Here is a 20,445-nt window from a genome sequence, read left to right on the forward strand (position 1 = left end):
GATTCATCAGGATCTGGGTTGCAGAATGCAAGGGGTTTGAGGTTTGATTCAAAATCACAGACTATATATGCTGGGTGTTCCAACAAAGCTTCAAATTTTTTGAATTTGGCATTTTCACTTGGCATAGGCATTACCATATGAACAGGTTTATGATTCCCACAGTATTTTAAATGTTCAACTAATTTGCTTTTAGCAATTTCTGCATTCTCTTTACGAACACCATTTATTATTTTTTGACCATCAAATACAGTTAAACATCTTCGGCACAACTTGAATATTGTATTAGATTTATTTATTTGTTTTCTTACTAAAGCTTCAAGATTATGTATCAAAGTATAATGGTATGTGCCATCTCCTTCAATTAAAAGCAAATCAATTGGAACAGCAAAATCATCATCAAGTGTACTAATTCTGAGAGGTTCTATTAAGCAATTCCCAGCACCAGTAGAACAAATAAATACATTAATAGATAATGGTTTACCATTGATATCTCTGGCCTTTTTTTTCAAATTTATCAATATTCTGAACATACATTGGATATTCTAAGCCCTCCATAGCATCATCAAAATTGTGTTCATATTGTTTATAATAAGTTATTCTCTCAGGATGCCTTAAAACTGGATACAAAGCAGCTAAAATACACCACAAAAAGCATTTCTGATCATTATTTTCTTGTTTAACCACGGCTCTTTTGTTTTTAATATTAGTGGGTAATGGCACATATGTCGAACCTTGTAGTGGGTTAAATTTGGAAATATTAATATATAACTTGTGTGGACTTCCACATAAACTCCATCCAGATTCTTTTGCCGCAAATTCAGAGTGTTTAATAATTAATTGCTCTATCAAACTACTTATTATTTTGTCTAAATTTCTATTTGAATAAACAGCTACAGTTTCTGTTATGTGGGGGTGTGTAAATTTTGATCCATTTGGCTTCTTATATTGTGTAAATAATTTGAAAGATAATTTATAAGAGTTATTTTGTTTATTTAGAATATTCTGCACATCAGAATTGATATTATTCAAAAAATTCTTAATATCACATTTTGGAGCTGATATAAAACGGTAATCCTTTAGTTGACCATTAAAACTGCTTTCAATAGGTGCATAGCGTGGCTGCTTTGCTGGTTTATAATTAATAGAGGTTTCAAGTTTTCTTTTTAGACCAGATGAAGATGTGGATGGTTGTACATAACAAGTATTTTTATGTTTATATAAGAAATATTCCATGTTATATTTTCTATGGCATTTTGGGCATAGTTTTGTTAGTGTTCTGCATTTTTCTGGATCACAATTTCTTTGATGCTTAGCCCAATTAGGGCTAGATATATTTTTATTGCATTGTTTACAATATTTTTGATTTGGCATTTTTATTATTAATTTATTATATAAGATTTCTTGGGGTTTAAATTAAAACTCTATATTTAATATAAAATATCAATTAGGTTTAGCAATATGTTTTGTATATTTAGTGTATATATTTAGTGTGTAGGTATTTTTTTATCCTAGGTTTATTATATACAATTTTTTGGGGTTCAAATCAAAATTCTATATTTAAAAAATGACAGGTTGTAAAAACTAATAGCCTACACGCACAAAGATAGAATAAATATTGATCCCCAGAAGTACCCGACCTCGAGAATCACTGACCTCGTGCAATTGCATGTTTCTACGGGCATAGAAAGGCAGTGACCATAATAGCGTGTGTTATGTTTCGATCTTGTATATTGCTGTATCTATCAAACAGCAAGACTTACCCACGCGAAGCCAAGCAGCGAGATTCAACAAGTTGAGAATAGCCACGCGAAGCCCAAACAGCGAGACTCAGCAAATTGAAAATAGCCACGCGAAGCCCAAACAGCGAGACTCAGCAAATTGAAAATAGCCACGCGAAGCCCAAACAGCGAGACTCAGCAAATTGAAAATAGCCACGCGAAGCCCAAACAGCGAGACTCAGCAAATTGAAAATATACACGCGAAGCCAAGCAGAGCAATTCAAGAAGACTTCTGCACAATGCATTATCTTAGTATTAGATATATCAATTAAGCCTAGTCCTAATTTAGAATATTCCAAATCAACATATTAACATAATAGTACGAAAAATATTTTTAAACAAGTATTTTAAGATTATATTTTACAGTGTACTATTGTGTAGTTAACTAAAACTAAAACAGTTTCGAAAGTAACATATTTTTAATAAGTTTATGAATAACAATCTGGCAGATTCAGGTGTAGCCAAATCAAACTAAGAGGGGGGTCATACTTTCTCAAAAAGTTTTCTTGTACAAACATCTTAAATTTGATAGAGGAGAACACTTGAGCAATAAGCTTTTATAGGCAACTTAGCCTAATTTTAGCACAGGCAAGACCTCATACTTTCTCGGGTTTATAATACCGTATTTTACACTACTGAAATATAATATTATCTATGGCAATATAAGTTACCTGTTCATTATCAGTTTTTCTAAAATATTAGGCATTTTGGGAGAGTTTACCCACTGTACCCCCTCAAGAATTACGTCCATTTTTTTAATCGGCAGATTTCAATGTTTTATGTAATGTAAAAGAGGTTCCAGCGTTACGAAAGCAGAAATAACGGAGAAATTTGATACCAAAGAACGGCACACGTAAGTTAAAACCTGCAATTTCGAAGTATTTTCGACGCTTTTTGTTAGTAAAAACTTTTCTATGTATACTAAAATAGCGAAATAACACGCCTAAGATAACTGTCAGTACCAAACCTAACAATCCTAACCTAACTACGTAAAATTATAGCTACTGTTGTGGAAAGTCGTTTTGGGTGCCATATTCACTTGCGCGACGCCTTCGGGATGTTCTGCTTCACAGTAAAGTAACATGCTAAGGTAACATACGTACTTTACTTCGCAATAACACATTTCCGAGACCTAAAATCAACTGAAAATGTTCATAAACAAAAAAATCTTCATAAAGCATGCATGATATTTCACTTTTGCTAGGGGGTACAGAGGGACAACGGTTCCGGCATATTTTGCAATACATAATATACAAGATGTTCATAATTTTCTTTAGCGTCAGAATATAATTCTAATCTTGATATGGTTTCAGGTATGCCCATTCAAAATACAGGGTTGGCTGGACGTATGATACGTCTTATATCTGTGCTTTTTGGATATCTTATCTTCTCCTCCTACTCCTCGGTCATGATGTCGAAGATCACATCGAAGCAGACGATCCTGCCCTTCAACTCTTTGCAGGAATACTTACAGCAAGACAAGTACTCTATGCTCATGAACCCCGCAACAACTATATATGATCAAATAATGGTAGGTGTATTCGTCTATCTTATATACTATAGTTCATGCTACAAAAGGACAATAAAAAAGGCTGCATGGGGAATTCTTCTTGCTAACAAGGTGTAAGGGCAGATCTTTTCTAAACACACCCAAACGTCAACCAAGCTGGACTGCATTTTGCAGACTAAGGAGGATCAAGCGTCTGGACTCGCAGCCAGTATAATCTTATGTGGAACTTGTGTTGTGTCAACCCTATATGTTTTTGATTGTCACTTAATCCATTTGATCGTATCACCATTCATCCACATCGTCGCGATTAGCCAACTGTGGCGTGACGTTGAATGAACTATATCACTCAATCAGCGTTTTCGTCATACGTTTATTACTTAGGACACAAGTATCTTACATGGATCGATTTGGTAAGCCTGTAGAATTAAATAAAATAGGCGAAAAATCAAAGAAAAATTACATATTTTTACTTAAAAAGCTATTTCAAATAGAAATTCCTAGATGCGCATATACTTTTTACACTCACTGAATGTGTGTCGTGTTTCGCGTTGATGAGGAAATGAAGTTGAGAACATGTTAGGAAAGAAAGAGGCTCATCCAGCCTCAAAACAATGGGTATCTGGGAGCAACCCTGAGAGGTAAATGCTGCCGGAACGTGGTGTTGATCACGTCATCTCCAAAATCACCGAGATCGAGAATGTCTGGTGCCCTACCCCCACATCTCCGTGCCTTCATGACACGGGGAACTTTAACTTTTACCTTATTCCCCCCTCCGTTGTATTTGTTATCTCGGTCATCACAATACGTGAAAATGCATTATAAAGGTTATTTACATGTATAAGGATATTTTTCATTGCTCTGTAAGCACCAATGTTCTGTGGAGCTAAGAATTACCCATACTACAATAACCTAACCTTGCACGGTGGAAACACTTTGAATATTAAGCTGTGTTAATCAACATGAGATTAGGTGAAGGAAATTTGTTCAAAAATGAATCAAAATAAAAAGAAATACGCTTATAGCGAGTTTACATATAAACGACTGAGGTTGCATTAGACGGAATTAGATTTTATCTATAAATATTTAAACTTGCGTTGCCTGTTGATGTGAAGATTATTCTACTTTCAGTTTGGCAAAAGTTGAATTTACTAAAATTAAATTTACTTTACATTCAGATTTTTAATTACCTATTCAAGAATAGGGTGCAGTTTCATTAGCATCACGGAAAACTAAATGTTAGAAAACTATGAACCTAAATGAATCTAAATGTACAGGTGAAATGTTGACTAAAAACTTTAAGTATTACACATTACTTGACTCGGTAGTTCATGATGGCCTCAAGGTTAATCACAAGAAAGAACTTCTCCTGTGCTAGGAAAGATTGTTGATAATGTTATATTGTGGTTTATTTATTGATTAAACCATTAGAATGTATGTAAACTAAAACGCTGTGTGTTTACATCATTCGCAATTTCGGATATCCAAGATATTTACTGGAACATATAAAATACAGAGCAATGACAATTCTGAACGGCCAAGAATAGTGAAAATATGAAAGATCAGAAAATATACAAAACCAGAACACTTCACAACTAAAAGGCAAAATTACCCGTACTACAGGGTGTACCAAACGTCCCTTTGAATTTCTGCAAAATGTTACCTTAACAGCATGCGTATGATGAGAGGATGGTATACCATTAAATCAGACCAATGACCACCATTTACTCCAGAGGATCTGTGTGCACACCGCCATTTTCATGGCACAGTATTATTCGCCTCCAGGTGTAATGTGAAATCCTCCGTAACATGGCTGGCGTGAGGGAAGCAAACGCACTGCGAACAACTTCTTGAAGTTCCCCAGTTGTCTGATAATGATTATGGGCGACTTTCTGTTTGACGTGTCCCCATAGCGCATTATCACAAGATGTCAGATTTGGACTTTGGGGTGGCCATTTTAGAGGTGCTGGTAAATTTGGCGATCCTTGTCCAATCCATTTGTCTCTGAACACATCCTTGAGGTATTCTCTTAAAATGGTCACCTGAAATCCAGATCTGACATATTATGTTACGGAGGATTTAAAATCGCACCTGGAGGCGAATAATACTGTGCCATGGAAATGGCGGTATGCACACAGATCCTGTGGAGTGAATGGTGCTCATTGGTCTGATTTAATGGTATACCATCCTCACATCATACGCATGCTGTTAAAATAACATTTTGCAGGTTTTTCTACAATTCAAAGCGGGGGGGGGAAAGGTAATGGGACTTTTGGTACACCCTGTACAATAAAAAAATCAAAGATCAAGGTAGACAAAGAGTGACGTTCCCGTTTGCTTAAGTCATATGGTAGAGAACATGAACATTACATAACTTCTTCATGGTATTTCGACAGGAAAGCTTCATAAAATTTTACTTTCTTTTCAGTACGCCGAGGAAGGAATTATGAAAACATTAAAGGACAAAATTCAGGGCGCCGAGAACATGACCTTTCTTGACACAAACAAAGCCTTGATGAGGGTATGTAAAGAGAAAGTCGTAATTTTTGGATTCTTCGATTTTATCAAGGCTGAAGTGAACAGAGCGAAATGCAGTGTGATATACTTGAAGGACGGATACGTGAGGGACAGGTGGGCATTTGTTGGCAAAGTGGGCGACAACCTGAAACCAATCTACTACCGCAGGTGAGTTTTTATAGTTGTGGGCATAGCTTGATGTATATAAGTTTGTATTAAGACTACTTTTCGCTAAGATAAGCTAACTGCAACAGGATCTGCAGCAGACTTGAAAAACTCACGTACACTTATGGAGGCTGGCGAACTAACATTTTGGCACCAAATTGCCGCTACTCTTACTATCAGTATCAAACCCATGGGCGGTTATTCCGTGGAATGAAGGGAATGAGTCATTCCCTTACAAAGTAGAAGTATTAACTGTGTTTCTGTGGTCAATTTATTTTTTAGTTTCATTCAAACTATTCTTATGTAAGCCAAGCGTCAAGCTAAGTTTGCAGCAGGTTTTATGTATCAATCTGCGCGAGAACTGAGCTCAGAATCTTCCGTGCCAGTCTTGCCTCAACCGCCGAGCTGCTTACATCGCAGACACTGAGAAAATCCACAGTATTGCCAACCGCACAACACATCAAAACCCTCATGCATGTCAAGCAGAATGTATTTTTGCTTCTTTTTGGCTCCTGAAATATAAAATTTCAGAAGTACTTTCTGCGCATAGATTATTTAATAAATGTGTCATTACTTAATATAAATGCGAAATATCTTCTAAACATGAGAGCATGTGTGTATATTTCGAGCACGCAAAAAGAAAAATAAACAAAAGATAAAAGTAAACAACGATAGGCCCCTTTTGAATTTAATGACAAATTATTGTTTTTTGTTTAAAAAGAAATACATTTATAAAAAACTTCGTTGCTTGGTTCGCAATACATCCGTTTCTGTAAGACACACACACTTCAAGTTATACCAGCAAAAAAAAGGCATGATTTGTTATTGGTGACAATCAGGTGCATTGTCTGCTGCTATTAGAGTCCAGCGCAGATATTTCTGCCGTGCGATGCGCGAAGCAACTAAAGAAGCAGTGTTGCTAATGGAGCAGATAGAAAAATCGCTGCAGTGCGCCGATGCACAGCTGTTAGAGTACAACACACATACATTTGCCGTTGCGTAGATACCAATTTTTGTTTCGTCTCCCTCTCTCTTAGCATCACGTGTTCTACCCTGCTCGAAAACCTTCGCTATTGTTGCCATATTGTCATTCCATTCCTGGACACACTCGCGCAAACATCATTGAAAACAATTGAATAGCGCTCCAGCTCCCGGTTCACATCGTTCGGCAGGGACGGTAATGTGGCAATATAGCACTACGTAGTGGTTGCTTCTTTTATGCAGTGCATGTTCATTGGCTAGCTAGTAACTAGTGTTGCCAACTGTAATAATGAAGCACTATTTCTGTCACTGAAGGGGAAAGGCAGGTAAAGTGGCGGTGAGTTTTGTTGGATTGGAAGCACCATATTTTTATTTTATACTAAGTATTTGACCGGTTTGACGTTGTGTGCGTGTATTGCGTGTGTGTATGTGAAAGTGTGTGTTTGTTAATGAACGTTAAATTCCATAATGCCTCCAGTTCTGTCGAAGTTGAAATCAAAAACCTTGCATAGCCAAACTCGGGAAATTCTAAGCAACGTGCACGAGTTCATGAAGGAGGAAGCCAGTTATGGTGTTAGCATCCCAATAAAGCATTTTGGCAAGAGAGCAGCGACTGCAGTTCCTGAACGAACAATCAGGGCTATTATGAACGAAAGACAATCTCTTGAGATGTCAGAAGGCCCCTCCACATCATTCCACACCCCCGGGAAAGATCGACAAAGACCAGCGACCAAATCGTCAGTGGACGCTTTCGATGAAAACGTTATCCGTAGGCGCAGATACGACTACGCTCTGCGTGAAAATGAAGTGCCGACATTGAAAAAATTGCATGTCAAATTACAAGCGGATATACATTTTGCGGGAAGTCAAGAAAGTTTGCGACGTTTGCTGCGAAAGATGGGATTTAGGTGGAGGAAGAGGAGGCTGTCATTTTTGCTGCTTAATGCAATGCATCTTGTTTTCTGTGTTAAAATTGCCATGCTTTGATGGGTGACCAAGTTCATAGCAGAACCGGCAGAAGGGGAGGGCGAACCGTGCCACCGGCCAGGGCGGCAAAATTTGAAGAGAAGAAAAAAATAAGCCTATTGAAAACTGTGGTCGAGCGAGATATTCTTTTGCGCTTAATAGTATTAAAATAGCATAAGAAGTCTCATTATTTATTTTATATTTTGATGTTTTACTTAGGAATATATTGATTTTCAATTTCCCGTTGCTGCGTAATGGCGGCGGGGGGGGGGGGTGGTTCGAAATGGAGCGGCATCTACCGCCACCGCCCAGGGAAGCAAAATGACTAGCGCAGCCCTGGTTCATAGCAAAAGAAAAAGCCGCGCAGCTTATTGTCTAGTGGCAGTATATGTACTTGTTATTGTTGTGGAAGCCGGCATCGTTTGTAAATGTAGAACAAAGGCAACCGACTTTCGCCGATCACAGAGAGGAAATAATAATACTGCTTGAGGAGGAGTGTTTTGATCCAATTGTCGCGGTTTAACACGTTGGCATGTTGTTATCTGTCGTTGCAGTTCCGTACCAGTGTATATGGGTTTTGGGAGTGAACAGTTAGAACGCCACCAGTGCATTAATGCAATGAAAAATAATATTTTTTTTCTTTTGTTTGAAATCACTCAAATAAGGAATCGTATGAAGAAGTCTTCTTTGCAGCATTTTTGTTAATTTTACGTATGTGTTAGTTCATATTTTGCGAATTTTTAGTCCATATGTATGTAGCTATACAAAGCCACTTGTTAGTACATATTAATCCTAGTCCTGGTATAATGCATGACGTTTAAAACTCAACGTTAGATAGACCTGAATTCTCTAATTTCCTTGTACGTAACAGCTGTGCATCGGCGCACTGCAGCGATTTTTCTATCTGCTCCATTAGCAACACTGCTTCTTTAGTTCTGTCGCGCATCGCACGGCAGAAATATCTGTGCTGGACTCTACGTACAACAATAAAATTAGAGAATTCAGGTCTATCTAACTTTGAGTTTTAAACGTCATGCATTATACCAGGACTAGGATTAATATGTACTAACAAGTGGCTTTGTATGTAGCTACATACATATGGACTAAAAATTCGCAAAATATGAACTAACACATAAGTAAAATTACCAAAAATGCTGCAAATAAGACTTCTTCATACGATTCCTTATTTGAGTGATTTCAAACAAAATAAGAAATATATATATATATTATTTTTGATTGCATTAATGCACTGGTGGCGTTCTAACTTTTCACTCCCAAAACCCGTATACACTGGTATGGAACTGCAACGGCAGATAATAACATGCCAACGTGTTAAACCGCTACAATTGCACCATAACACTCCTCCTCAAGCAGTATTATTATTTCCTCCCTGGGATCGGTTGCGCGGCTTTTTCTTTTGTTATGAACCAGGGCCGGCGCTAGTCATTTTGCCTCCCTGGGAGGTGGCGGTAGATGCCGCTCTATTTCGACCCCCCCCCCCCCCCGGTCATTACGCAGCAACCGAAAATTGAAAATCAATATATTCCTAACTAAAACATCAAAATATAAAATAAATAATGAGACTTCTTATGCTATTTCAATACTATTCAGCGCAAAAGAATATCTCGCTCGATCACAGTTTTCAATAGGCTTATTTTTTTCTTCTCTTCAAATTTTGCCGCTCTGGGCGATGGCACGGTTCGCCCTCCCCTTCCGCCGGCCCTGCTATGAACTTGGTCACCCATCAAAGCATGGCAATTTTAACACAGAAAACAATATGTATCGCATTAAGCAGCAAAAATGACAGCCTCCTCTATGCAATTCCTACAAGAACACGTGCCGGAGCAAGAGTTCAAATGATGTTGGAGCCACATAATTTATTTATTTTGAATAATTCCAAAATTATGAAATATGAACAATTTGTGAATTACACCTGTTGAAATATGTAAAATTAAGTATATTTTCCTTAAATATGTAAAACTAAGTATTTATTAAAGTTCCTCCTTCATGAACTCGTGCACGTTGCTTAGAATTTCCCGAGCTTGGCTATGCAAGGTTTTTGATTTCAACTTCGACAGAACTGGAGGCATTATGGAATTTAACGTTCATTAGCAAACACACACTTTTACATACACACACGCAATACACGCACACAACGTCAAACCGGTCAAATACTTAGTATAAAATAAAAATATGGTGCTTCCAATCCAACAAAACTCACCGCCACTTTACCTGCCTTTCCCCTTCAGTGACAGAAATAGTGCTTCATTATTACAGTTGGCAACACTAGTTACTAGCTAGCCAATGAACATGCACTGCATAAAAGAAGCAACCACTACGCCGTGCTATAGATCGACCACATGGAAAAAAACCTTGGGACGAAAAGTCCCCGCGCAGCTTTCCCTTCTTCCCTCCACCTCGGGCCATAGGGAAGCATGGTCCACTCTTCCCCTCCACTACTCGCGGGGGTACGGTGCACAGGAGTCGCGGGTCTGCGCAGGTTGTTTTGCTCGTGGTTCCACTATATATTATTACCGTCCCTGCCGAACGGTGGGAACCGCGAGCTGGAGCGCTATTCAATTGTTTTCAATGATGTTTGCGCGAGTGTGTCCAGGAATGGAATGACAATATGGCAACAATAGCGAAGGTTTTCGAGCAGGGTAGAACACGTGATGCTAAGAGAGAGGGAGACGAAACAAAAATTCGTTTCTACGCAACGGCAAATTTATGTGTGATGCACTCTGGTTTCAATTTATGAATCACTTCACTAAACCAAGATTCAAATCTTGGTCTGTCCATTTCTTGCTGATAATCACCCTTTCTTTGCACGGAACAGTAAATACAAGGCACGTCCAGAAAGTAAGTTCCATTTGGTAATAAAATTAAATTGTGTACAGATACAGAAAAGTTATTTATTGCACAAAATTCTACAACTCTTAAACTACTTTTCCACATAACTGCCGAAATTTTGCAGGCATTTGTCATAGCGTGGCACAAGTTTTTGTATACCTTCTTCATAGAAATTTGCCGCCTGTGTCTTCAACCAGTTGGAAACAGTTTCTTTCAGCTCGTCGTCATTGTTGAAGTGTTGACCGCCAAGGAAAGACTTGAGATGTAAGAACAGATGAAAGTCGCTAGGAGCGAGGTCAGGGCTGTACGGAGGATGGTCAAACACGTCCCAGCCAAATCCCTGTAGGAGGTTTTTCGTCACATTTGCAGTGTGTGGTCGTGCGTTGTCGTGAAGAAAAACAACACCTTTTGACAGCAATCCTCGACGCTTATTCTGTATTATTCTGTATTATTATTATTGCGCAATACAGAATAAGCGTCGAGGATTGCTGTCAAAAGATGTTGTTTTTCTTCACGACAACGCACGACCACACACTGCAAATGTGACGAAAAACCTCCTACAGGGATTTGGCTGGGACGTGTTTGACCATCCTCCGTACAGCCCTGACCTCGCTCCTAGCGACTTTCATCTGTTCTTACATCTCAAGTCTTTCCTTGGCGGTCAACACTTCAACAATGACGACGAGCTGAAAGAAACTGTTTCCAACTGGTTGAAGACACAGGCGGCAAATTTCTATGAAGAAGGTATACAAAAACTTGTGCCACGCTATGACAAATGCCTGCAAAATTTCGGCAGTTATGTGGAAAAGTAGTTTAAGAGTTGTAGAATTTTGTGCAATAAATAACTTTTCTGTATCTGTACACAATTTAATTTTATTACCAAACGGAACTTACTTTCTGGACGTGCCTTGTATGCGCCTTCAACAAAGACGTCATTGCAGCCAGTGGGTGAAACAATATACTCACCCCCCTTCTTTTCTCGTCGGTTTCTTCAGCCCTGGCGGTCGTTTTGTTTGGTTCAATGCAAGCCGCCCCCTCCGAGTTAAGCACGTCTCGTCCAAATAATAAACATTTTTCTTATCACGGCGATATCTTTTAATACCGCGGAGATTCTTTTGTCGTCAAACAACAAAAAATCGTGTCCTCTTCCTAAACTTAAAGTGCAAATCATTCAGCACCCGTGATACAGTTCGTGCGCACATTGACGGCAAATCACCTCACGCCCTGTTTTACTTTGATCATGTTGTCTGTCGTCAGGAGGATTATGCATTTAAAAGAACTTGCTTGATTTGAAGAGCTTTTACCTTCGGATGAAGCCCAAAATAACACTAGGGTAAAACCGCGTGCTGAACAGGAGACATCCCAAGTGATATCAACAAGTAATTAGATTTATCAGAAAAATAATTTTCATATTCTCCCTCTTATAAATGCCCAAAAGCAACAATTCTACTAAATAAAAAAAGTCGATTCTACAAGAGATTTCAACCTGGGACCTTCAGACAACTGGGCCCGCCCGCTCTTTACCACTTTCCCACTTCATCACTCGATCAAACCAAGTTGAAATGTTTTCTTCAGAGTCGTCAGCAATCTTGCAAACTTCGTTAACATACCTACTGTTTCTCACTAGTTTATTTTTACAAGCTGGAATAGACTTGAGGTCGGCAACTCAGAACTAGACTTCTGTGGTAACTTTTTCTCTCCAGTCTGATCTAATGTGACAAATCTCATGTATTGTAAGTGCAAAGTGGCATTGTTACATGTTGCAAATAATTTCTCATACAGACGTTAGTTCCAGATTTGGCCACATCCACCGAGGATTTACTTTCTGGACAGATAGTACTTCCTGTAGTGAACATGATTCTAATATAATTTATACCTAGACCACAAAATTTACGGTAAAATAAAATAGATGCACTTTATATACAGAATGCTTCGTTTCAAACAACGTTAACTCGTTACGAACTGCAAAGATCAGTATTAGAGTTGTGGCAGTTCATTTATTCTTAATCTTGTATTGTATTTTGGTTCGTATATGTCAGTTTTCAACTTTATGTCACTTCACTTTCGGTTCACTTTATGCGCACATACGATAATGGGGTCAGGTCCTACAGTTAAAATCAGAAACCTTTTGTAAATGACTGTAAAGTATGCGAGTGATCCTAAAAATGTCTTGGGAGGAATTTGCCTTCGTCGTCGCAGCCAAGCCTAGTGGAGAGCGTGTTGCATTGCTAATTAGAAGTGTCAGTAGGCCTGTAGCAAGGGGTAAACTACAGCTGAAGCCAGGGCTTCAAAGTCCTATTTTACAAATAAAAATACAAGAATGTCAGAATATCCGCCGGAGAAATTTACGCTTTGCAGATATGAGGGAAAACAATCACACAAGTAACTCTACCCTTGTTCCCATCGACGTTTTTCAAGTGGTGGTGACCCCTAGATATTTCTTTGGGTGGGAGGGGGGGTCATCATGTGAAAATAGATGTCATCCAATTCAGTACAACTATTATTCTTATTCTTAACCTTCTTCTTGCACTTGTAGGTGTATATTCTTGCAATACACTGCTGGCATTTTCTGTTTGCCAAAGTGGAATTAAGAGTACGTTTTTAAATCTTGAGCCACTAAGATATAAGTGAAATATTTTTAAATATGTTATTTGTTTTAAAAAAAACAGAAATGGAATCTGTGAATCTCTAAATACCGGGTGATCCGTATGAGATGCCAGAAAAGCAAACCTTTATACACAAGAAGTTAATGTACGTATCTTCGAGCGCGAATGAGTGGAGGTTTACAGACATCAGCCACATGGCGGCACTAACGTGCATGGTAACAAAGGTGGTGACCACGTCACAACAGCGGACACAGTATGTCGTATGGTATGCGAAATTTTAGAGTATTACATGCATGCTACTCAGTGACGGCGCCAGCCTAAAATAAGTGGGGGGGCTATAGATTTCGGAGTCAAATTCTCGGGGGCTAACTGATATCGGCTAAAAGGTAATTACGTAATACTTTACTACAGTATAATTTTACCAGTTACATATTTTACAGTCAGATTCAAAGATAAGTCACAGAGTTGCATTTTGTTCCATAGACACGAATCTTTTATGTAAAATAAAATGCAATTTTTTTCATATTCCATTATCGTGAGGAATAATATCACATACTTGATATTCATATGAACAGTAAGGAAAATACACTTTAAAAACTACACTCATTATCAACTCGCTGCATATATGTATAAATACTACACGTAAAACTATCTCTATGAAAAGAGTGTGAGTACTTTTTGTTCAAATAAGAAAATAGCCACAGCAAGAAACTACGATAAAATACGTCTGTTTCTATGAGCAGCTACAACATAATTTTAATCCAAAGATGTTGCTAGCTCCTTCTCAAAGGACAGAATAGATAGAGCACTCAACCTCTCATTACCAACTCGATTACGAAGGTAACACTTGATTTGCCGCAAGCAGCCGTTAATGCTAAGCACAAAGCTTATAAAGTTCGAAGAAGACAATTCTGATTGTTTCAATCATTGCGAGCAGCTGCTGGAGGATCTTTATTTTGAGTTCCTTTCTGCCTCTTAGTGTGCCGTAACTCTAAACGTCCGAACCACAACAGCAGGGAGCGGCGAAAGATTGTAGCTTTTCGTGCTTCAGAATAGCGGCACTAACTTAATAAAGTAGGCATCAAATAAACAATATCGCCCTTGAATAGAAAGTATGATAATGATGCCATTATGACATATCTAACTTTTTCTTGTTCAACGACTGGAATTCAGAACATAGGTCAAAAAATGGGGAGGTGCCATTCTCAATGAACAAACATATTTTAATTACAAATTCAGCTCCATAGGAGACAAATACAGTGACATAAAAACAATGAATATAGTTGCAACTCTTGCACTGGGCATTTTGCTTAGTGAAAATAACTGCTGAATATTACAATTTTATTTCAGAATATATTATGCATAAATACTGAACAGAATTGGATCAGTAGTTTTAGATGTGCTACAAAGATTGATTCTTCTGCACGGAATGAATTTTGGCCACTATGGTGGTACTGGAACAATTGATTCCTAACCTCACAAATTATAATCGATTAACATGTAGGACCATGTAGGACAAACCACAATCCTGCCTAGGGTACCAAAATATCTACCTACAGGGCTGCAACTTTTGCATTATTCACTCTTGCATACGGCAACGTACGTATCAATATCAATTCAACGTTTTCTCTTCCTTCCAGATTGTTCAAGATGCAGGAAACTGGAATCCTCGACTACCTGAAGAAAAAATCGTCACACCTTTTCACAATGGACAGAAACGAACCTCCGTCGGCCATCAGCCTCATCCAAGTGTACCCATTAATCTTATTCTACGGCCTGTCGGTTGGCGCTTGCTTCTGGATCATGCTGGCTGAGTGGCTGTGCTTCGAGTTGATCCGTCTGTACAGAAGAGGGAACGTGGAGGAATACTTGAACGCTCAAAGCTTGAGGGGGAGGCGCCGTGGGCGTACTAAGCTTTTGTCCAGGATTAGTGCAAGGCGGACGAGATTGCAACGTGTTAGCATTCAGCCTTTCTACCATTAATGGTAACAGAGGAACATCAGGACAATTTAACTGAAATGTGCATGTGTTTCTTTAACTGCTTTGTTTACTAGACAAAAACAACCCTTGAGTATTTTGACGAGACGCAAGCACTCGAGAGCAGACTTTGCAAAATGGTATTGTTTCCTTGCTCTTTCGCTCCTATGTCTATTTTAAACGAAAACATTTCACAAGGAGTGTGTCTACCCTCTTTTATTCATATAGCTTAATTTGGGTATCCCCTACTGTGACTGCGTGTTTATTAAAAAATCTCTTATGTGTAAAAATCAAACAAAAAATACGTACATAAGTTCACAAGTTTGCAAGTGAAGGTAAAGTAAAGTGCCCCTTGTGCTTTGCACCACGCCATGATGGCGTTTGTCAGGACAAACATATTCAGCCTTGGGAGAATTTACACGGAAGCGACAAGGAACAGGCGGCACGTGTCACTTGGGAACAAAACAATCAGCAGCAACGTTTTACACCGTGGCGGCATGGCCGGCAGCACAAAAGCTTGCGTTAGATTGATGAAATCTACAAGCGACACGTGTCGTCTGTCACTAGTCGCTTTCTTGTGAATTCTGGGCTACAAAATTTCAATGTGTAAGACCAATTTCCAAGGACGGGTGGGCGAGAGTGAGCAAGCGCCCACAAAAAAAAAAAATCCTCTGGCCACATGATTGCACACCTGAACAAATTCATAACATAAGAAGGGTTTAGGAAAATATGAATGCTTGAAAAAATAAAGAATATTTTTTTCTTGACTGCGTGCACATTTTTCTTATGAATATTGTCCCTGTGTGTGAGTGTTTCAAAAGTCGAGCAACTCAAATTTTGAAAATTTATATCATGAAAACTGTAAGAGATATTTACACCTGGTTTCTTGCATTATAAAGCCTCATCCATTGAAATATTTTTCAATGCTCAACATTATTAATTTATTCCATACAGAAAATTAAATAAATTAATTACTGGCGGAAGGCAGCGTTAAATTTTTTCCAGAAATGCACTTTTGAGTGAGAAAACTATGGAAGAAATTATCGGAGAGTCATAATTAGACGTCAAATGAGTGATGCCATGCCAATCTGTCATTTGCAACAAAAAATGATCATGTACAGCATTTGATGGATTTATGACTGGCGATTTTATGGGTTTCATTGAAAAATTCCATTTTTGACACATATCTCCGTATCTGGCAACACTAGCAGGTCGAAATTTTGTCACCAGACGTACGCAACATGTGCCTAAGTATTGTCCATACATATACATGAAAAATCAAAATCATAATTTTGGGCCGAAATTTTGACTATTAAGTGTAAATTTATTTGCACCTTGCAGCCCTGCCATTCACAACACTGCTGACTGAAACCACCTGCAGTATTCAAGCGTTTATCCTTATCAAGTTTCCCCGTTCTTGAACATCGCGAACACGATATGGTGTTAGGGTAGTTTTCTTCACATCCCTTTGAGCACTGGAAAGTGACAAGTCCGCTTGGAACGCAAGTTTCCTCAAGCTTTTGGTTGGAGATTGTTCCAGACATGTACGCACATCACCCATTGCAGCAGGGGTTTAAACCGATGGGCGACCACTTCGTGTTTTGTCACATACACTTCCGGTTTCTCGGCCTCCCCGATGGCGCAGTAGTAGCGTCATCGGCTTGTAATCAAGGGGTCCCGGATTCGATACCCGGTGGAGGCACATAGTGGTTCGGATCCCACTTTAAACTGTAGGTCCAGTCCCGATTAGCCTTACTGTGCATAAAGGGACTTAAAACACTAAATCAAATCAACTAAAAATCAATACTTCTGGTTTCTCGAAATCGACGCACTAGTCGTAAAACAGTTGCTTGTGAGGTACAGTAGAAGCAGAATATTTTTGCTGGAAAACCTCTTGCACATGAGTGTAAGAATGGAGAGTAAAATACTCTTCAACAATGCTCGCGCGCTGCTCCAATGAATACGCCATCCATGCTGAATCAACAAGGCACTGTAGTGGCTAAGAAAATTCAGGGCAGCCTAGGATTCTCTCAAGAGTCCAATTTCGGTATAAAATTATGATTTAAGATTTTTCACGTAACTGTATGGGTAATACTTAGGCACATGTTGCGTGCGTCTGGTGACAAAATTTCGACCGACTAGTGTTGCCAGCTGTGGAGATATGTGCCAAAAATGGGACTTTTTCACTCAACCCATAAAATCGCCAGTCATAAATCCATCAAATGCTGTACATGATCATTTTTTGTTGCAAATGACAGATTGGCATGGCATCACTCATTTGACGTCTAATTATGACTCTCCGATAATTTCTTACATATTTTTCTCACTCAAAAGTGCATTTGTGGAAAAATTTTAACCCTGCCTTCCGCCAGTTATTAATTTATTTAATTTTGTGTATGGAATAAATTAATAATGTTAAGCATTGAAAAATATCTAAATGGATGAGGCTTTATAATACAAGAAACCCGGTGTAAATGTCTGTTACAGTTTTCATGATATAAATTTTCAAAATTTGGGTTGCGCGACTTTTGAAACAGTAGATAGGCTCACAAATTGCTCTACGTATAAGAAGTTTCGCTCTTTTTGGATTTACATTAGTTTACTGACTAAGATAAGGAAAATCGTTAGAAAATATGTTGATGAGAATAATACCTGTCAATTTCATTTCTTCTTTAAAACTCGAAACATAGAAGCAAGGGCATGCCCCCCTTAAGATTTCTAAAAAGGGTTAATGAAATTCGAATGGTAAAATTCTAGCGATAGTTTATTAAAAAAATATTGTTTTGTGTGTCTTACAGGAAGTAAGTTACAGCAACTATTATTATTATTATTATTATTATTATTATTATTATTATTATTATTTGAAGTAGGATTACATTTAAGCTTACAGTCTATGTCACACTTTATCTAACTATAAAAATCAACTTTTGTCCTACATGAATTAATATGTTAAGTATACAGTTATACAAATTGTATAGCCTATAGATACACAGAATATGGAAATCCCAAATATATGTAATTTAAAAAAATCATAAGTAGTATTAGTAGTAGTTGTTGTTGTAGTAGTAATGATGATGATGATAATAATGATATGATCCACATTGTTATGTGACGTCATCAGTAGAAGATATGTCACTAATGTATTTATTTTTGTAAAAGAAAGCGTAATTTCTTTGTTATTAAAGGTAATAATGCACCTTGTTTGTAATATATATCTTTTGTTTAATGTTTATTGTATTTTATGCTCTGTTATGAGTAATTTAATGTATCTTTGTTTGCAAGAGTGCTCTATACGAATTTGTGTTTCTAAAGATGTATAGATGTCAGTCTTGTTGATAGTATCCTTTTGTAGATAGTGAGTGATTCATCTGTACTTTAATCTGTGTTCTCGAAAATAGTATAAAAGCGAGGATGTCGCATAAGAATGAACACACTTTCGCCACGGATCGACGAAGCTTTTAAACTTAAAAAGAACTCCTCGGTGTTGTGCATACATCTTGGTATGGTAGTTCGGGGCGCAAGCTAGGCCTATGTGAACATAGGTACGCCGATAGCCATGCATTGATGATATGCACAATACTGCAACCATTCCACATCAAATAATAAAGTTAGCCTAAAGATTAATCTAGAAATAAAAGGTTAAAGAGTAAATATTGGCTCAGTTATCATTGCATATCTCTTGGTGTGGTAGTTCGGGGCGCAAGCTAGGTCTATGCAATCATAGGCTTGCCGATAGCCACGCATTGAGTTTTATGCGTTTTAATTGAGTCAATTCATCGACAAAGCGAAATCCTCGCCTTCGTCTCAAGTATAGTTGCATTATAATTGCATTAAATAAAAATAAAACTTTTCAATTTATATATACGGCAGTAATGTGGTTTTATTTCTCTGTGCTGTGAATATTGTCTTTGCCTAACACTATCCCTGTACCTGAGAGGAGTCTGTGTACTTCACCGAGTCTCATCGTTCACCGCTGAGTATTATTAAGTTAATATTAATAGTAAAATAATACGACGCGTGAAGTAATTGTGCATTTAAAACGTATCAAATGGCAGCTCAACGTGTTGGCTCGATTCTGTAGTGTACAAGGGCAAGACAATTGTTTAAAGTTGAAATTCATTGTGCAAGAGCACTAAACTTTTATATTTGTAGAAAAGCACAGAACTACTTCGTTGAAATGGAAAGAAAACATTTGCGTAGCGCAAATAAAAATCTTGCTTCTAGTTCAGAGCTTAATGTTCCCGATTGTTGTCGGAACGTTGATAAAGATAAACCCACATTTGTGTGCAAGAAATGTACAAAGTTTCTACATTATGAATGTTGTGGCTTAGATGTTCGATCTGAAAGCCACGAAGCTACCGATTTCGTTTGTAAAGAATGTGAATCATTGTCTACAACTATTACCTCTGATCCATTAAATATGTTTGAAGCTTTAAAAGCCATGATTGAAGGAATTAGCAAGCAGCAAGTTGAAAGTATGGAAACATTACAGGCTGATATTAGCAAACAGTCTGAAGCACTGAAAGCTGATATGTGCAAACAGTCTGAAACATTGCAGGCTGACATTAAACAGCAAGCTGATTCCATTAATAACTTGAAGGCTGATATTAGCAAACAGTCTGAAACATTGCAGGCTGACATTAAACAGCAAGCTGATTCCATTAATAACTTGAAGGCTGATATTAGCAAACAGACTGAAACATTGCAGGCTGACATTAAACAGCAAGCTGATTCCATTAATAACTTGAAGGCTGATATTAGCAAACAGTCTGAAGCACTGAAAGCTGATATCTGTAGACAATGTGCGCTATTAAAGGATGATATCGGTAAGCAGCACGATGAATCTATGAAAGCTTTAAGAGCTGAAATAGGCGAGATGGCCTGTGAAATACAACTAAAGTCTGAGAACGAGAATACTAGGGCCCGATTCTCTGAAGAAATTCGGCAGGCTAGAGAGATGGACTTTGATGAGTTCCGGCGTAGCTTGGCAGCCGATGTTAATAAAGCCACGGAAAGTGTTCGCATCGATGTAGAGGATATTAATTCGATATTTACTGAGGAGTGCAATAAGATTATTGAAAAACAGCTGACGATGGAA

At 38.0% G+C, this 20,445-nt stretch overlaps 1 protein-coding gene across 1 annotated transcript in view; it reads left to right on the forward strand.

Annotated features, from left to right (window-relative positions):
- The window catches only part of LOC146000580 (uncharacterized), a 212,177-nt gene extending 196,315 nt beyond the window's left edge, over window positions 1–15,862 (forward strand). Inside the window, exons 7-9 of the mRNA XM_083138330.1 lie at window positions 3,092–3,309; window positions 5,714–5,970; window positions 15,011–15,862. Of these exons, the coding sequence (XP_082994456.1) occupies window positions 3,092–3,309; window positions 5,714–5,970; window positions 15,011–15,353 (818 nt within the window). The 3' untranslated portion in view covers window positions 15,354–15,862. The remainder of the gene's footprint in view (window positions 1–3,091; window positions 3,310–5,713; window positions 5,971–15,010) is intronic.
- Window positions 15,863–20,445: the final 4,583 nt, after the last annotated feature.

This window comes from Lepisma saccharinum, chromosome 16, assembly GCF_977018435.1.
Source record: "Lepisma saccharinum chromosome 16, izLepSacc3.1, whole genome shotgun sequence".
NCBI classification, from domain to species: Eukaryota; Metazoa; Arthropoda; class Insecta; order Zygentoma; family Lepismatidae; genus Lepisma; species Lepisma saccharinum.